Source organism: Micropterus dolomieu, linkage group LG05 (genome assembly GCF_021292245.1).
Source record: "Micropterus dolomieu isolate WLL.071019.BEF.003 ecotype Adirondacks linkage group LG05, ASM2129224v1, whole genome shotgun sequence".
Taxonomy (NCBI): Eukaryota; Metazoa; Chordata; class Actinopteri; order Centrarchiformes; family Centrarchidae; genus Micropterus; species Micropterus dolomieu.
Window position 1 is genome coordinate 377,296 of NC_060154.1, and position 14,914 is coordinate 392,209.

A 14,914-nucleotide genomic window follows, 5' to 3' on the forward strand; every position below is an offset into this window, starting at 1 on the left:
GTGAAGCGCGGCAGTCACCCATGATCGGGACGCTTGTACGTCTCAACAACTTTGGGGGTGTTTCTGGTGCAAGTTTGGAAGATGCATCTCAACCTGCAGGGAAAGAGCACCACACACACCACGTGCCTCAAAACACTCGCACCAGTTGTTGTCTGTAAAGCGCACACAACAGCGACATCTTGATGCAGGTTGTCAGTATTCGCCAATGTCCTAATATCAAGCATAAGTGCCTATTAACTCTTCGTAAGAGTTTGTAAATCTCACCAGAACAATCTTTCACTCCTTTAATGTTTTTTTGCATCTCTGCAGATCCTGGCTACTGCACCTACCGTACTTACGGCACCTCTGGTATGTGCTATAAGTCTCAATTGATGCATGTCAAATGACGCAATGACTTCATGACCCAGCCGATGTGTGTTGCACTTAAGCTTAACAATTTTCTTTTATACTTGTTCTGACTTTGAATATGACGTTATTTTATCAGTTTTGAACCCTCTTCCTTGACAGGATCAATTCATTAACCGAACAGCAGGTCTGCGCGATACCTCGTTGAGACTTGCTTCCCTGTCTATTCTCTATTATAATCTATTTATTTCAATGTAATCACTGCGATCAGAGGAGTCCCTCACAGGGACTTAAGAAATGTTTTTATAGTGCATGAATAAATCCAAAATTGTAATCCTAACCCTTAAGGAAGGGGGGCGTAGGCGTATGTGTGTAGTGGCAGAATAGGAACACCTGCTGAAGAGGCCGAGCTCCAGCTTCAACGGTGTTGTGCCGAGTTGTCCGCACCTCGCGGGACGCTTGGATCATTTGTCACCATTGATGAACCACACAAAGAACATCATATTGTTTTTAAATAGTACTTGAAATAGACCTGTGAGGAACCGCGACGTGCATGCATGTGTCGGCCGCACAGCACGCACGCAAAACTCGGCACAAGATCGGTGAATGGCAGGCGAGCTGAGAGAAAAGGGTCGACGATAAGCCTCAGTTTAGTCAGTCGACTCTAGGCAAGACTTTTCTGATTCGACTATCCTTAGCCGGGGACAGCCCTAGTCAAGACTATAAACTGCTCCACAAAATGGTTTGCAGACAATTATGAGACACGAGACGATGATTCAAATACGCCTCTTGAGTAAAACAACCAAGCTATACAACTTGGAGAACAAATGTAACTGACAAGTGCGTGTTAGCTGTTAATTCCTCAGCTACAGTGGTTCACCAACTAGCCCTGCGAGTATTCCCAAGTCAAAAAAGCTTCTAGTCACTTCTAAACCCGGGAATCTAGCGTGAACTTCATTAAACATCAGTCGCAGTTAGCTTGCATGCCTTTCCTCACAGCGATATGTACCAACAGTGGCTCTATAACCTTTTCAAAGACGCCAAATAAAACTTTGTCAGGAGTACGCTGCACCCTTACTACTCCACCTATGTAAGGGTCGGATACTTGGGGACGGGAAGGGGATGAAACTTGCTATTTAAATGTTAGCTAGCAGAAATCGCAGCAGGCGTAGTGATTATTGACTGCTCACAAACATGGACTGAAGCAGAGAGAGTGTGTTGAGGAATGTTACAATAGTTAATCTGTTTTTTTTTTCTTTTTCTCGAGAGCTTTGGGGAGCGGACGAGGCAACTGCAGAGGGATAAACGGGCGACGGACGATCAGCAGCACTTCTGAGGTAGCTGAGCGGGCTTGTCGGTCAGTCTGGTGGTCTTCATGCCGGGAGCCGCCGGCGCCTCCACGTCCACGCGCTCCGACATCTTCACGCAGATGATGTCCACCAGGCGCTCGAAGACCTGCCGCACGTTGATGTTCTCCTTGGCGCTCGCCTCGTAGTACTCAAAGCCTGCAGGAGGAAACAGAAGTGTCAAACAGTTTAAGGTGAATATATGCAGCTTCATTTAAGCCGTTTTTCCATTACCAGCACAGCCTCCACTCGCCTCGGTTTTGGCCCGCTGTCCTCCATTTTTTATTGCAGATAGCACCCTTCAATGTGGCTGGTCGTCATCGCAACGCCACACACAGCTTTCTCTTTTTCAAGTTAAAACGTTTAAACCTTCCTCAGAATGTAAAGACAGATAAGCGGTATGAAAATGCTGCAGCGGTCTGTGTGACGGCGGGAGCACTGTTTTGATGCGTCATCACTTTTCCCTTTCTGCTGCTGGCCTCTATCTGCTGCGCGCTGTGATGACGCAGTGATTAGTGAATATTCTCTCTGACCAATCAACAGTCTGCTGTGTTTTCACGTCACATTTTAGTATCGCCTCAGCTCGCTTGGAAACTCGACAGAGATGATAGGAAACACAGTACCTGGTAGCAGGTACAGGTACAACTTTTCCCCCATAGAAAACCAAAAAGGTCGAGTTGAGCTGTTTCCATTCTCTGGAAAAGGGGCTTTAGGCAGTCGTAATGAAAAAAGGAGGTTTTGTTATATGAACATTTAGGTAGTCTTGCAGTCTCCAAATGGTTTCTACTTGGCTATATATATGTTTATGCTCAGTTGCTCCACCTTTGCCTGCACAAGAGCAAATCACGCTTTAAGCCGGTATTTAGTGGCTATGAATCCTTTTTGCAGGTTTGAATCACATTCTGTCTGTCTTTGGTTGTCCTCTCACCAAGTCGTAGACGTTGCTTTGTTTGAAGCCAAAAGGTTTGGAAACGAGTAGCCTAAACATTTACAGCATGATCTATAGGCTTTAGGCTAAAGAGTGTTTTCTGACTTAACTTGGGTGTGTTTATTTATTTATTTGAGCATCTCAAAGTGTGTTTACTATGCTTAGACTCTTCTTCCCACTTCACAAATATCTACTTGTATCCTGTGATCCCAGCCCACATGTTTGAACGTGAGGCTGGATAAATGCCTCCGATATGAATCAAATATCTGAAACTAGTTAAGTCACGTTGTGCTGCATGGGCTATGTCTTTCGTAATATGATTTTGCAGGAGCAAACTCTCATTTCAAGACGTAAATAGCTCCCATCAGTAGAGCTAAAACAAGTGCTATGCTTTCTTAACTAAAATAAAATTATATTATTTCAATATTCCTCAGCACTCACACCCCAGAGCGAAGTCATTCTCTCCTGGAGTTTACCTGGTGAACCTGTTGAATTCTGCACAGGAATGATAAAATAAATGAAAATGTACTATACAGGGTTGTGTTATCTGCCCCATTCAGACAGGATTTATGTCTCCAGGGAAGGTGAAGTGATTTTAACATTTCTTGCACTGGTCAGGGATTTTAATCCCGTTTTGAGCTGAGTATGTAGGTCACTTTTCACTCCCCGCTTTTCTGTGAATTCACTGCTCCTCCTGCCATTTAAATCCCGTCTGGAGAATCGTCCTTATATTTTAAAGTGGATCTCTGCGATTTTTCTGCAGGAGGAGCTGCTTATCTGAGAGATGGAGACATGCTAACACACATCTAATTAGGACGAGGCAGTTTTTCACAAATTTGTTTTATTATCTTGGCAAATTATCACTATTTAAAGAAGCTGAATTAGCAGTTAGCAGCTCCTGTTTGCAGCGTACCCAACGATGTACAGAGAACTATCACTGGATTACTTTGATACTGACGAAATCTTAAAGATTCTGAGGCAAGCGTCTTTTTTCTAGGATTTCTTATTGATATCCGCGGGAAGTGTAAGTCACACTGAATGATCTCAATATGTGTATCATGTACACTTTTTGACTTAAATTTACCTCACACGTGTTCTGTTCTGCTCTTTATTAGACTCGGAAGAGAAACTCATCGGTTAGTCGTCATCCTCAAAGCCTTTTCTAATGTAAAAAGTGAAACTTATTCTTTGAAACTATAAATAATAAATCATGAACTTAACCTCGGTGCTGATTGTCCAATTACTTATTATGCGTCAGTGTATCTTAACAAATCAACAGTGTTATGGTAGAAAGTAATAACAGTTTATTTTTTGTTCCTGGGCTAACTAGCTCTACACCACAGCACAAGAGCAATGCTGCTCCTTTATATCCAAGCCTTCTACATGGATCATCAACTGGCAAAGATGCTGGCTCTTTTGCATCAATACACGTCACTGAGTTACCATTATATCATGATTATATACTGCTGACCAGCGAAAGCATTCATTTCAGTCTATAATATCGATGTTGGTGATGAGAAATGAGAAGCTGGTCGTGTTCACCTCCGTCTGAAATCATCGACCCATTGTTGGAAAACTGATCACAAACTGTGAGCGGTAAACCTGCGTGCAAGAATGGAACAACTACGTTTTCTGAATTCTCACACGTCCAATTTGGCTTCTTAATCAAAGCAGCGACAGCAAAGGCTCATGGGTTTTGTGCTATTTACATGGTAAAAATGCATTAAAAGTCATCAATCAACAGTGAACACCCATTTTATCACAATCTATATTCCCTAAGGAGATCAGGTGGTATATATACACTCATATGTGCATTTCCCCCTTTTGCTGTGGTGTCTGACACCACAGCAGTAAGCAAGCAGTAGGCTATAAGGTACGGTGAAATATCAAAACACAGAACGAATTTAGTCTTATTTCTTGGTATTTGTGTCACGTTGCCCACATATGCAGTGATGATTGCTGCACAAGGAACCGTTTCATAATGTATATGGCTGCCCAATCTTGAGGTTCTATTTGATCACGTGACAAGACGACAAGACTCCAGAAATCGCGTGAATCGCAAAATCTGACCAGTAGCCTAGCAGAGCACACGTGCAACCTAGTAGTCCTGCTATTCAAACATAAAGAAGAGACAGGAACAGGAGCAGAGGGTCGCAAAGCTCCCAAATAAGATTGTTTTGGATTACTGAGGACATTGTCAAATATTTCCCTCAATGCAGGCTCGTTGGATGCCTTTCAAATAGGTGAGCAAATTCACAAGGGCTTTTTCAGTGGATTTGGTGCAGCTGCTGTTTTACAGGCTGTTATGTAAATGCCCCATATTTGTATAGCGTCTTTCTAGTCTTTTCGACCACATCTGCATTCACCATTCACTCACATTCATTCACTGAGCCGGGGATTGAACCGCCAACCTTCTGATTAATGGGCAACCCGCTCTATCTCCTGAGCCACAGGAGTCAGGGCTCGCCGCTGAGTGGGCCTTACCTTATCTGGCCTGTTCTCAGAACATGTGTTTCACCATAATGTCTTGCCTCCTGTTGAAGAGGAATGTGTTTGTCATGATTCGGGAGGTTATTCTACTGAAAATGCTCGAAAAAGTGTGCGTCATTTCAGCACACTGAGCGTGAAACGTTTCAGGATTCTGACAACGACAGCACCGGCCATGCTCCTTAAAACTTTCTCTTTGACTTCTGTACTTTCCAAAAGTCTAGGTGACACAGTCCGACTCTAAAATCCATCACATGATGGTACTTTACTTTAGACTGCTGCGTCGAGCTGCTGCAGTGTGTGTGTGTGTTGGAGACAGACGCACACAAAGAGGACTGTTGAATTGAAGATTTTAATATGGAAATAAATCGATTTAAGGAGCTTTAAATGAGGTATTTACTGCATCTAATCTTATCAGTTGTTAAACCGTGGCAAAACGAGGAAATAAGGCACATAAATTTGCCAATACAGCGTTCCATTGTGGACAAGAACGCAGTGTATTTCGTAACTGTGTAGCCCAAGGGCCCCATCATAACAGCCTGCACTGGGGCCCGTTGTTACTACATTACACCACTGGGAGCTGGTGAAAGCCAGACAAAATGTTGTTTTGGTTACTGAAACATTAAATTTATTTTATTGTTTCTTATTCAAAGCAGCGAAAAATTATCTAGATGACAGATACATTCTCCTGGAGGCTCATCCTCACACCCCACTGGAGGTCGTTTTGGAAACATGACCCTCTCTCTGGATATCAGAGTTCTGTTAAGCTCTGAAACCTGAGCTGAAGAGTATTTTAGTAGCTCTCATGCAGCAACATCTCACCTAACTGGTCGGCGAGGTGTTTTCCTTTCTCTGGAGGTACGATTCTCTCCTCGTCCATGTCGCACTTGTTGCCCACCATGATCACCTGTGCGTTGTCCCACGAGTACGTCTTAATCTGAGTGGCCCTGAAAGCACATTTTAAAACATTTCACTTGAGTATCAAACACACAGAAGAATAGCTTCCTGGGTAATCGCGTACCAGTCCTGGACGGCGTTGAAGGACTCCTCGTTGGTGATGTCATACATGAGGATGAAGCCCATGGCGCCGCGGTAGTATGCCGTGGTGATGGTGCGATAACGCTCCTGCCCCGCCGTGTCCTGGAAACATAAACAGCCAGTCACACATCAGCGTTTCTCCGTAATAAAACTCAAAACTCCACCACTGCATTCACTTTCAAGAGGCTGTTCGCATTACACCCAACAATACCGAAATATCGGACAGAATGAACACCCTACTGATCATTTATTTATTCTAGCAGGAAGGTCAACAAAGGAGGTTATCGTTGAAGTTGGCCCTAGAGGAATGTTGAGAGTTCATCCTCTGGGGACAATGGGTGTGCTCAGGAATGAAATGGAGTTTGATATTTCCTGTGTACGAGTGGACATATTGTGGGGATGGTGGGGCTACAGGAAAGGCCAGGGGAAGCACTGAAATGGTTCACACCATTCCTGAAGCTGGAATTCTGCTTCTCCGGCTGCAGGTAGGCAAAGGTGCACGAGGGGTCACTCTGATGCTGTTGTGGTTAGTCAAGTGCAAACACAGGTAGGAGGGATTTGGACCCCCAAATGCAGCACACTAGGTAGAGAAACTTACAACAAAAGAGGCAGGCAATCCAAGGAACCAACGATCCAAAGTGCACGAGTAACAGGAATCCAAAGCAAATGAACATTTAAAAAGCCAGACAAGATACAAGAGGCAGAACTACTACAAAATAACACAGGAAGTAAAGTGCAAATAAACACACAAGGACAAATTTAACAAATTTAACAGAAAACATGGAACAAAGGTATAACTTACCATAAATAAATATTCAAACCACAACCTGTTTGCATGGCTGTTTCTTTAACTCCATTTATTCTCACAGCTAATATCATTATTTCTCTGCACAAAAATGTTGGACAGAACAACAGGAAACCTCGTAGTGTTTAAACCGTTGGACACTGTGTCCTGTTTACAGTGAGGGATAAGCCCATAGCCCAACACACTAAGCTGGGATATTATCTGTTATATTCTGGCACAAAAACCTGATTGATTTGGCTAATAGTGGAATTGCTGTTTCCATAGAGACGCAAGCATTGTTAAGACTGCAAGTCAGACGGTCTCCATCAATTTGAAAGCATCAATTTTCTCAGTGAAAAGCACAAAAAACAAATGTCACTTAAACATTTACATGCATGTGTGAATATTTAAACTGGTGCTGAGAACAGACATCTGAATGACACATTAAACATTTAGGACAAAAGAAATTATTAAAAATACTAATCCTGGTCTGAAAGACACATCCAACACACACACACACACACACACACACACACACACACACACTATAACACACCTGATCTCACCTCACAGTAACACAGAGATGTGTTGAAGTCACTTTACCACCTTTCACCCCTTTATCACCCTTCCTCAGTCTGCGGTCTCGTCATTAGTCGACTCTACAGCTCACTGACTGACTGACTGTGTGTTCCGCGCCTGTACATGGTGCATATGTCATCATTATCATCGTGTTTACAGCTGCAGATATGAAACTGCTGCTGTTACTTTACAGAAACAACGCAAAAAAACTGCCTTGGTGTGTTTGGGTTTTGGGTACCGGTGAGATAGCCCGACAGCCAATATGGACACTTTGAGATGGCCACAAATAAAAAAACACAAGGTACCCTTCAGTGTCTGTATGGGACACCCTTGATCTTTCAAGTAACTCCATTGTAACCCATCCACTGTTATGTAATGTACTTATTTCAACCCAAAACACACACTGCATTTATAACACATACGGACGTCTCGTACGGACGCTGAAGGTTTCCATGTGCAGACTGGCCATCTAGAATTTTGGGAACAATCCCGTATGGCTGGCCGGAGTTTTTATTTTTCAGTTTCTTATGTTCAACTTTTAAAGAGCCGTGACTGGTGTTCTGTCGCTTTATGCTACCTATCGAGATGTGCTACTTGGCAGTTCTTTGCGTGCCTATTGGTTAGGGTTAAGGTTCACACTACACAACTTGCCGTCTAGTGACGGGAGTCTTGAAGGCGTTCACACTACGTGGCTGATTGGTGACACACTACGCTGGTCTCCAAACCACATTTTGTCAAGAAAACACACGTGAAATGTGAAACAGGAAATGAGACGAACCTACAGACGAAACAGCTGTTGTTTGTTATTATAAAGAGTAATTATAAAGACAAAGAATCTGGGTGAAAGGATGGATCAGCACACGCAGGTATCAGGGATCATCTGAGCTACAGAGAGAGCTGGAGGGGAGTAAAAAAGTAGCTGCCTGCTCTCATTGGCTGGATGTGGATGTCGAGTCGGCCGACTCCTCCAGATATTTGGCGTGCTAGATATCTGGCAGACGTCGGCGATGTGTCAGAAATGCGCCAGGGAGACGTTTTCATGCGTCGTTGTGTAGTTCACACATAACGACTGGCGATCAATTGCTTTGATTTTTATGCACACACACAGCTCTATTTTATAGGACTGCATTGTAGTTTTTGATTGTATTTAAGTATTTTGGCACTCTGACTGACTCAGGTTTGCCTGACCTGGTCTTGTTCAGTGCAGTAGTGCCTTGCTTGTACAAACTTAAGAGGTGGGTGTCAAGTCCCGGGCTGAATTTCAGTGCCAGTACATCCCAGTCCATGTCCGTCAAATACATATGCTTTGTCCGGCTTTCAGTATTTGACACCCTGAGATGAGAACGTGTTGGGTGAGATGGTGAAATTTATCTTATAAGTGAGTCATCTAAAATAAAAGGATCAGTTCCATCACACCACTTTAGTAATAGATTCATTAATGTAAAGGTTTTTCAGACAACCCAAAACCTTCGTAACACTCTGAGACAGGATTTTAAAATGACCATAATTGAATCTTTTGTTGTGATGAACGGCAACAAGGTCAACAGATCCCAGGAAAGATTAAAGTCAGGCCTTGAAAAGTGGCATTGCATCGCAGTCTAGCACAATATTTCTAATTTCGTGTCACAGTCTTTTCTCTCACTAAAAAGTATCAGTGCAGCCGCAGTATCAGCATGGATTTGGTGGTGTAGAAAAGGGAGGATCGGGAACGGATTTTGTTTTTCTCTGAAATTCTTATGTGTTACGTTTGGCATTCCCTCTGACCCACAGAGAGAGGCTGAGATGTGTTATGATAGTGTTATGTAGTAGACCACAACGCGTGTGGGCGAACCCTCAGCTGAGACTGCTCAGGCTCAAGTCTGTTTCATTGCAGCTACATAGATAATTAAACAGAGCTCTCTCACCGACTGCTGCTGAGGCTGTAGCTGAGATTATGACTGCAGCTGCAGGATGACGGAGCTTTGGCTGTCCACCGGTTTCAGTAAAATAATCTCTGCTGGCAAACCTAAAATGTGTCCTCTGTTGTGTGAGCTGTTTGAAAATCAGAATCAGAATCAGCTTTATTTGCCAGGTATCTGTACACATACAAGGAATTTGACTCTGGATGTGATCTACAGGTGCACATACACAGACAAGCATACATGTACACAGTGTGATGAGTGCTGGAATAAATAAGTATTATGTGCAGGTGTTACGTGCATGAGGTAGGTGGATTTGGTATACAGTATATATAATATAACAGTATGAACAGCACTGAAATAGAGAATGGTGAATAAATAAGTGATCTTTTCTGCAGTCCTGACTGTCCGTTGTAGTCTGCTCCTGTCCTTTTTGGTGGCAGATCCAAACCAGACAGTGATGGACGTGCAGAGGACAGACTGGATGATGGTCTATGTAGAAGTGGATCAGCAGGTCATTAGACAGCTTGAGCTTCCTGAGCTGGCGCAGGAAGTATATCCTCTGCTGGGCCTTCTTGATGATGGTGTCCGTGATGGGCTCCCACTTCAGGTCCTGGGACACAGTGGATCCCAGAAACCTAAAGGATTCCACAGCAGACACAGGGCTGTTGAGTATGGTGATGGGGGGCAGAGTGTGGGGGGGCTGCCAGCCAGTCATTGAGTACCAGCAGAGGTGGGGGATGGTCTCCTGAGGTTAGTGAGGGTCCGCAGGCCTCCCCACACTGACGCAGGATCGCTGGCTGTGAAGCTGTTTCCTAGCTTTTCAGCGTAGCATCTCTTTGCTGCTTTGACCTCTTTAGTCAGACTGTTCCTGGCCTGGTTGTACAGGACTCTGTTCCCACTTCTGAAGGCCTCCTCTTTGGTCTGACGAAGCTGTCTGAGTTTCGCTGTGAACCAGGGTTTTTGGTTTGGTTTTAGGATAAAAGAGTGCTTGTTTTGTTGGCCGGGTCAAAGGAGTTTGGTATTTCAAATGATGACACTGTCTTCTGTATTTAAATGAAAAATCAGGCTCATCATGTCAGCAACGTGCTAATGAAGACAATGTGCAAATCAGGTCGTTGAAAATGTACTTAAAAGTACTTATTCAGATGATCAAAATAAATAAAAAACTCCAGGGACATATGGGTCTAGATTTTGTGCAGCTAATCAGACACTATCTCGTTCTTTAATCTCACAGGGACCAAACAGCTCGACTGGTTTCAGCCTCATCTCCTCTAAGACGCTTAACAATCTTATCTGAAACACAGATCGATCCGCCGCCGCAGATCGCTACTTGACTGCAACAAACCAGCTGAGCCTCAATGTGACTTTCACACCCGTCAACAACGACTCCCACAACGTTCAGCCGCTATCCTCCACCATTTCACCCTCACACCACTACAGCTGGTCTGGATGCAGTCATTCTGCTAAATTTATCTCTTTTGTGCTTTGCTTCCTCTGCACTCATTCAGCAATCCCTGGTTGGCTCGTCCTTTTTCTTGTGAGATATGGCGAGTGCTCGTTTGCATTTAATTAATAGGGATTTGATGTGGAGTGCTATTACTGTGTGTGTGTGTGTGTGTGTAGTAGCAACAACATTAATCATGACGGGTGATAGGCAGAGCCTCAGGCAGTGACTGATTCATCTCAGTTTAGTTAAAAGCAGAGAGAAACGTGTTTGATTTACCACTGCAGTCCAGTAACATGGTATGTTACATGTTAAGTATGTGGACAGCTGAATATTGCAGCCATAAGTGACTGTGACACCATGTTCATCAATGTGCTGCCTCCACTCTTCTGCTTTCAGTCTTTCCTCCTGCAGGGATTTGTTCCCATTCAGACACCAGAGCATCAGTGAGATCCAGGTGTTTGATGGGGCTGAGGTCAGGACTCTGTGCGGGTCAGTCAAATTCTTCTACACCAAACTGGGAAAACGATTTCTGTATGGAGCTGCTTTGTGCACGGGGACATTGTCATGTTGAAACAGGACAGGGACAAACAAACTGTTGAAACAAAGATGGAAGAACACCATTGTTTAAAATACTGTTTATACTGGAGCATTAAGATTTCCCTTCATTGGAACTAAGACGCCCAAAGCTGTGAACAACAGGCTCTGAAAACAGCACACTAGTATGTGGCCAGGGCTGCCAGTGGGGAAGGATTCACGCAAACTGTTTCAAATATAAATCAATTTGTTTCAAGAGTTTTCTTAAGAATATCTCTCTAAGCCACCAGTGTCCAGATAAGAGAAGAACTGAGCTGATGAAAATATTGACATACTAATCTGCATCTCCTTCAGATATCTCCATGCGCTCAAAGCAATGAGCTTAAGGAGCAGCAGCGAACAGGTTACATACTGGCCGTCTTATCTTATTGGTAAATGTTGTTTGGGTTCTATGCAGTCAGAGGACTACCTGCAGACATTACTCACGGCTGAAAAAAATTCATGCCAAAATAATTTTTATTTATATATTATTTATTTATATTTACAATTAATATTAATAAATATGCAGAAATTGATCATCAGTCAAAAGTAAGATAGTTAAGCACAGTGGGCTCTTTGTAGTAAAGTTTTTTATTAATCAGGTTCCAGGTGAACTGAGCCGGTACTAAAAGGTGACGTGAAAACACACTGCTGACCACTGATTGGTCAGAGGGAATCGGCACTACAATTGTCACTACAGTAAACATCCTGCGCATTTTTTTAACAGCCAAGGTAACATCAATAGTGACCGCAATGTTTTTATTCACTCATCCCAGATTTTTTTTTTTAAACGGCAGCCCATACATGGTCAGTTGATGAAGTGCAGATATAACAAGAACACCATCCCTTTGATATCCTGTGTTAGAAGAGTAGTGAAGCTCCTTTTTGTTTGTCACTTTAGCCATTAGTGTACAGGTGCAATAAAGAAATCTGAATATCATTGAAAAGTTCATTGTGAGCACCAGAACCAGACTGAGAGATTAAAGGCTTAAGAAAACCTTAATTAGCTGATTAGAGCTCCTCTCAGGTCGATGTTTCTTTATTATTTTTGAGATACTGGAGTTGATTTCCATGAGCTGTAGGGGAGAGCAGGGTGAGTTGAGCTAGTTTTTACTTGAGGTGTCTTTAAAGTGAGGACATGACAGTAATGTCTTCAACTAAAATATGTACACATATTTTAGGATGTGGTGCATCCCTGGGAATAATCAATTTGGATCTAAAATAAATTGTTTTCAAAATATGGCTTTTCAAATAAAAGTGGACTCTTGGCTCAACTTGCCCCATATGAGGGTATGTTGAGCCACATGGGTGTCGTTTCATCATACAAACTCAAATGCCAGGTCCCAACATTTAGTTGCACTTACATAGTGAAACATTGAAGCCATGTTGTCTCCTAGTTTTTTCATATCAATGTGTTCCTTTAAAGCCAACCTGTTGATCTTCATGTGCAACCTGATGTATGGACTTCCTATTTTTGTACCTCTCCCACCAGAGATGGGGACTCGAGTTTGAGACTCGGAAGTGCGAGAAGTGCAGAGATTTGACTTGGACTCCTGTCTGTCTTCCATTCATAGAAGCATGGCATGATGGTTTCTGGTCTAAAATGCTTAATGTCACATCATTTCGGTGATGCATACAAATGAAATGTAAAATTACAGTAAAATAGTTGGCTCTACTTCCCCCAGGTCTTTTGGCTCAAATTACCCCGTCCCTGCCCTTTATTAAATTTGTGTCATCCAGCAGTGCGAGGGTAACATCACGCTAACATAGCCTCATACTGCAAGTTCCTTAAGCATCAACACATGCAGAAGATTTTCTCAAACCTGTCTGTAATTGTTCAGACATCAGGACTCCTTGAACATAAAAAAATCTTAAATGTGCTTATCACTTATTCCACGGGCCTCTCTCCATCACAGGGTGACTAAAATGGATCAGTCACATGACCAATTTTAGTTGAAATCATCAAGATTAAAACAAAACAAAAAATCACTTTATGTGTAATGAATCTACAATATGTGAAAGTTTCACGGAAGATATTGAACTTTTGAGATGCACCTGTACATTTTCTGCTAAGGAGTTAAGCTACTCTTATACCACGGGATATTAAAGGAATGGTGTTCTTGTTATGTCTGCATTCGGTTGACCAAGTGTGGGATGCCATTTTTAAAAATCAGTCAGTGAATAAAGGCTGCAGCTTCTCAAGACCAAAGTAGAGCTTGTGCTGTTTCCGCAACTGCTATAAACATGAGGGTGTTATTGTGTTGAGGGGGTACTTCAGTTAGTTAATTAAACACCAAACAAATTTGTAGTAAAGCAAATTACCAAAACCGACTGACATGCAAAGAACCCGGAACTCGTGGGGCTGCCTTGTCAACCACCCTCAACCAGATTATGCTTTTTATGAGACGTTCATATCATAACATTAAAGAGGATCTACTGCTGCATTAGACAGTGACACCTCATCATTTTAACACAGATTATACAAAGATTGTTTAGTTAACGCTCAACAACTACAACTCCTTTGATATTGGCTTTGATAGCATGTAGTATTTTAGCAAACCCATAGCCTGCTTCATTCAGCTCTTTCATTTTGTGTGTGTTGTGTCTATTTTTACTCATCATCATCTTTTCACTTTTTATCAGTCGGCTCTGATTAGCTATGCTTATGGCACACACACAAAAACACACACAAACACACCCCCAACTGCTCTGTCCTCTGCCAGGCCTCAACCTCTTCGCCCCAAGAGGTCCCTTTAATTGCCACTGATGAGAGCACAGTTAGTGTGTGTGCATATACGTGTGTGTATGTGTGTGTGTGTGTGTGTGTGTGTGTCTGTGTCGGCGAGAGAGTGAGTGAGCGTGAAGAGCCACTGCCATGGCAACAACATCACCACTGATGATACAAGCTGTAGCCCAGAATGTCTTTTATTTTCTCGCAACAGCTTGTTGTCGACTGAGAGCAGAACATCATGTTACAGTGCATCACTCTGCTCTCTGACATGTAACTGCGCATTATATGATGACATGCAACTGCATTATATTATGACATGTAACTGCATTATATTATGACATGTAACTGCATTATATTATGACATGTAACTGCGCATTATATTATGACATGATCTGCGCATTATATTATGACATGCAACTGCATTATATTATGACATGATCTGCGCATTATATTATGACATGCAACTGCGCATTATATTATGACATGTAACTGCATTATATTATGACATGTAACTGCGCATTATATTATGACATGCAACTGCGCATTATATTATGACATGTAACTGCGCATTATATTATGACATGCAACTGCGCATTATATTATGACATGCAACTGCATTATATTATGACATGATCTGCGCATTATATTATGACATGCAACTGCGCATTATATTATGACATGCAACTGCATTATATTATGACATGCAACTGCGCATTATATTATGACATGTAACTGCGCATTATATTATGACATGC

The 14,914-nt window shown here is 42.6% G+C and overlaps 1 protein-coding gene across 1 annotated transcript in view; it reads right to left on the reverse strand.

Moving 5' to 3' along the window:
* Window positions 1-1,663: 1,663 nt before the first annotated feature.
* The window catches only part of rab3b (RAB3B, member RAS oncogene family), a 19,657-nt gene continuing 6,406 nt past the window's right edge, over window positions 1,664-14,914 (reverse strand). The window contains exons 2-4 of the mRNA XM_046049805.1: window positions 6,128-6,246; window positions 5,929-6,053; window positions 1,664-1,850 (exon numbers count right to left, since the gene is read on the reverse strand). Coding sequence (XP_045905761.1) covers window positions 1,666-1,850; window positions 5,929-6,053; window positions 6,128-6,246 — 429 coding nt within the window. The 3' untranslated portion in view covers window positions 1,664-1,665. The remainder of the gene's footprint in view (window positions 1,851-5,928; window positions 6,054-6,127; window positions 6,247-14,914) is intronic.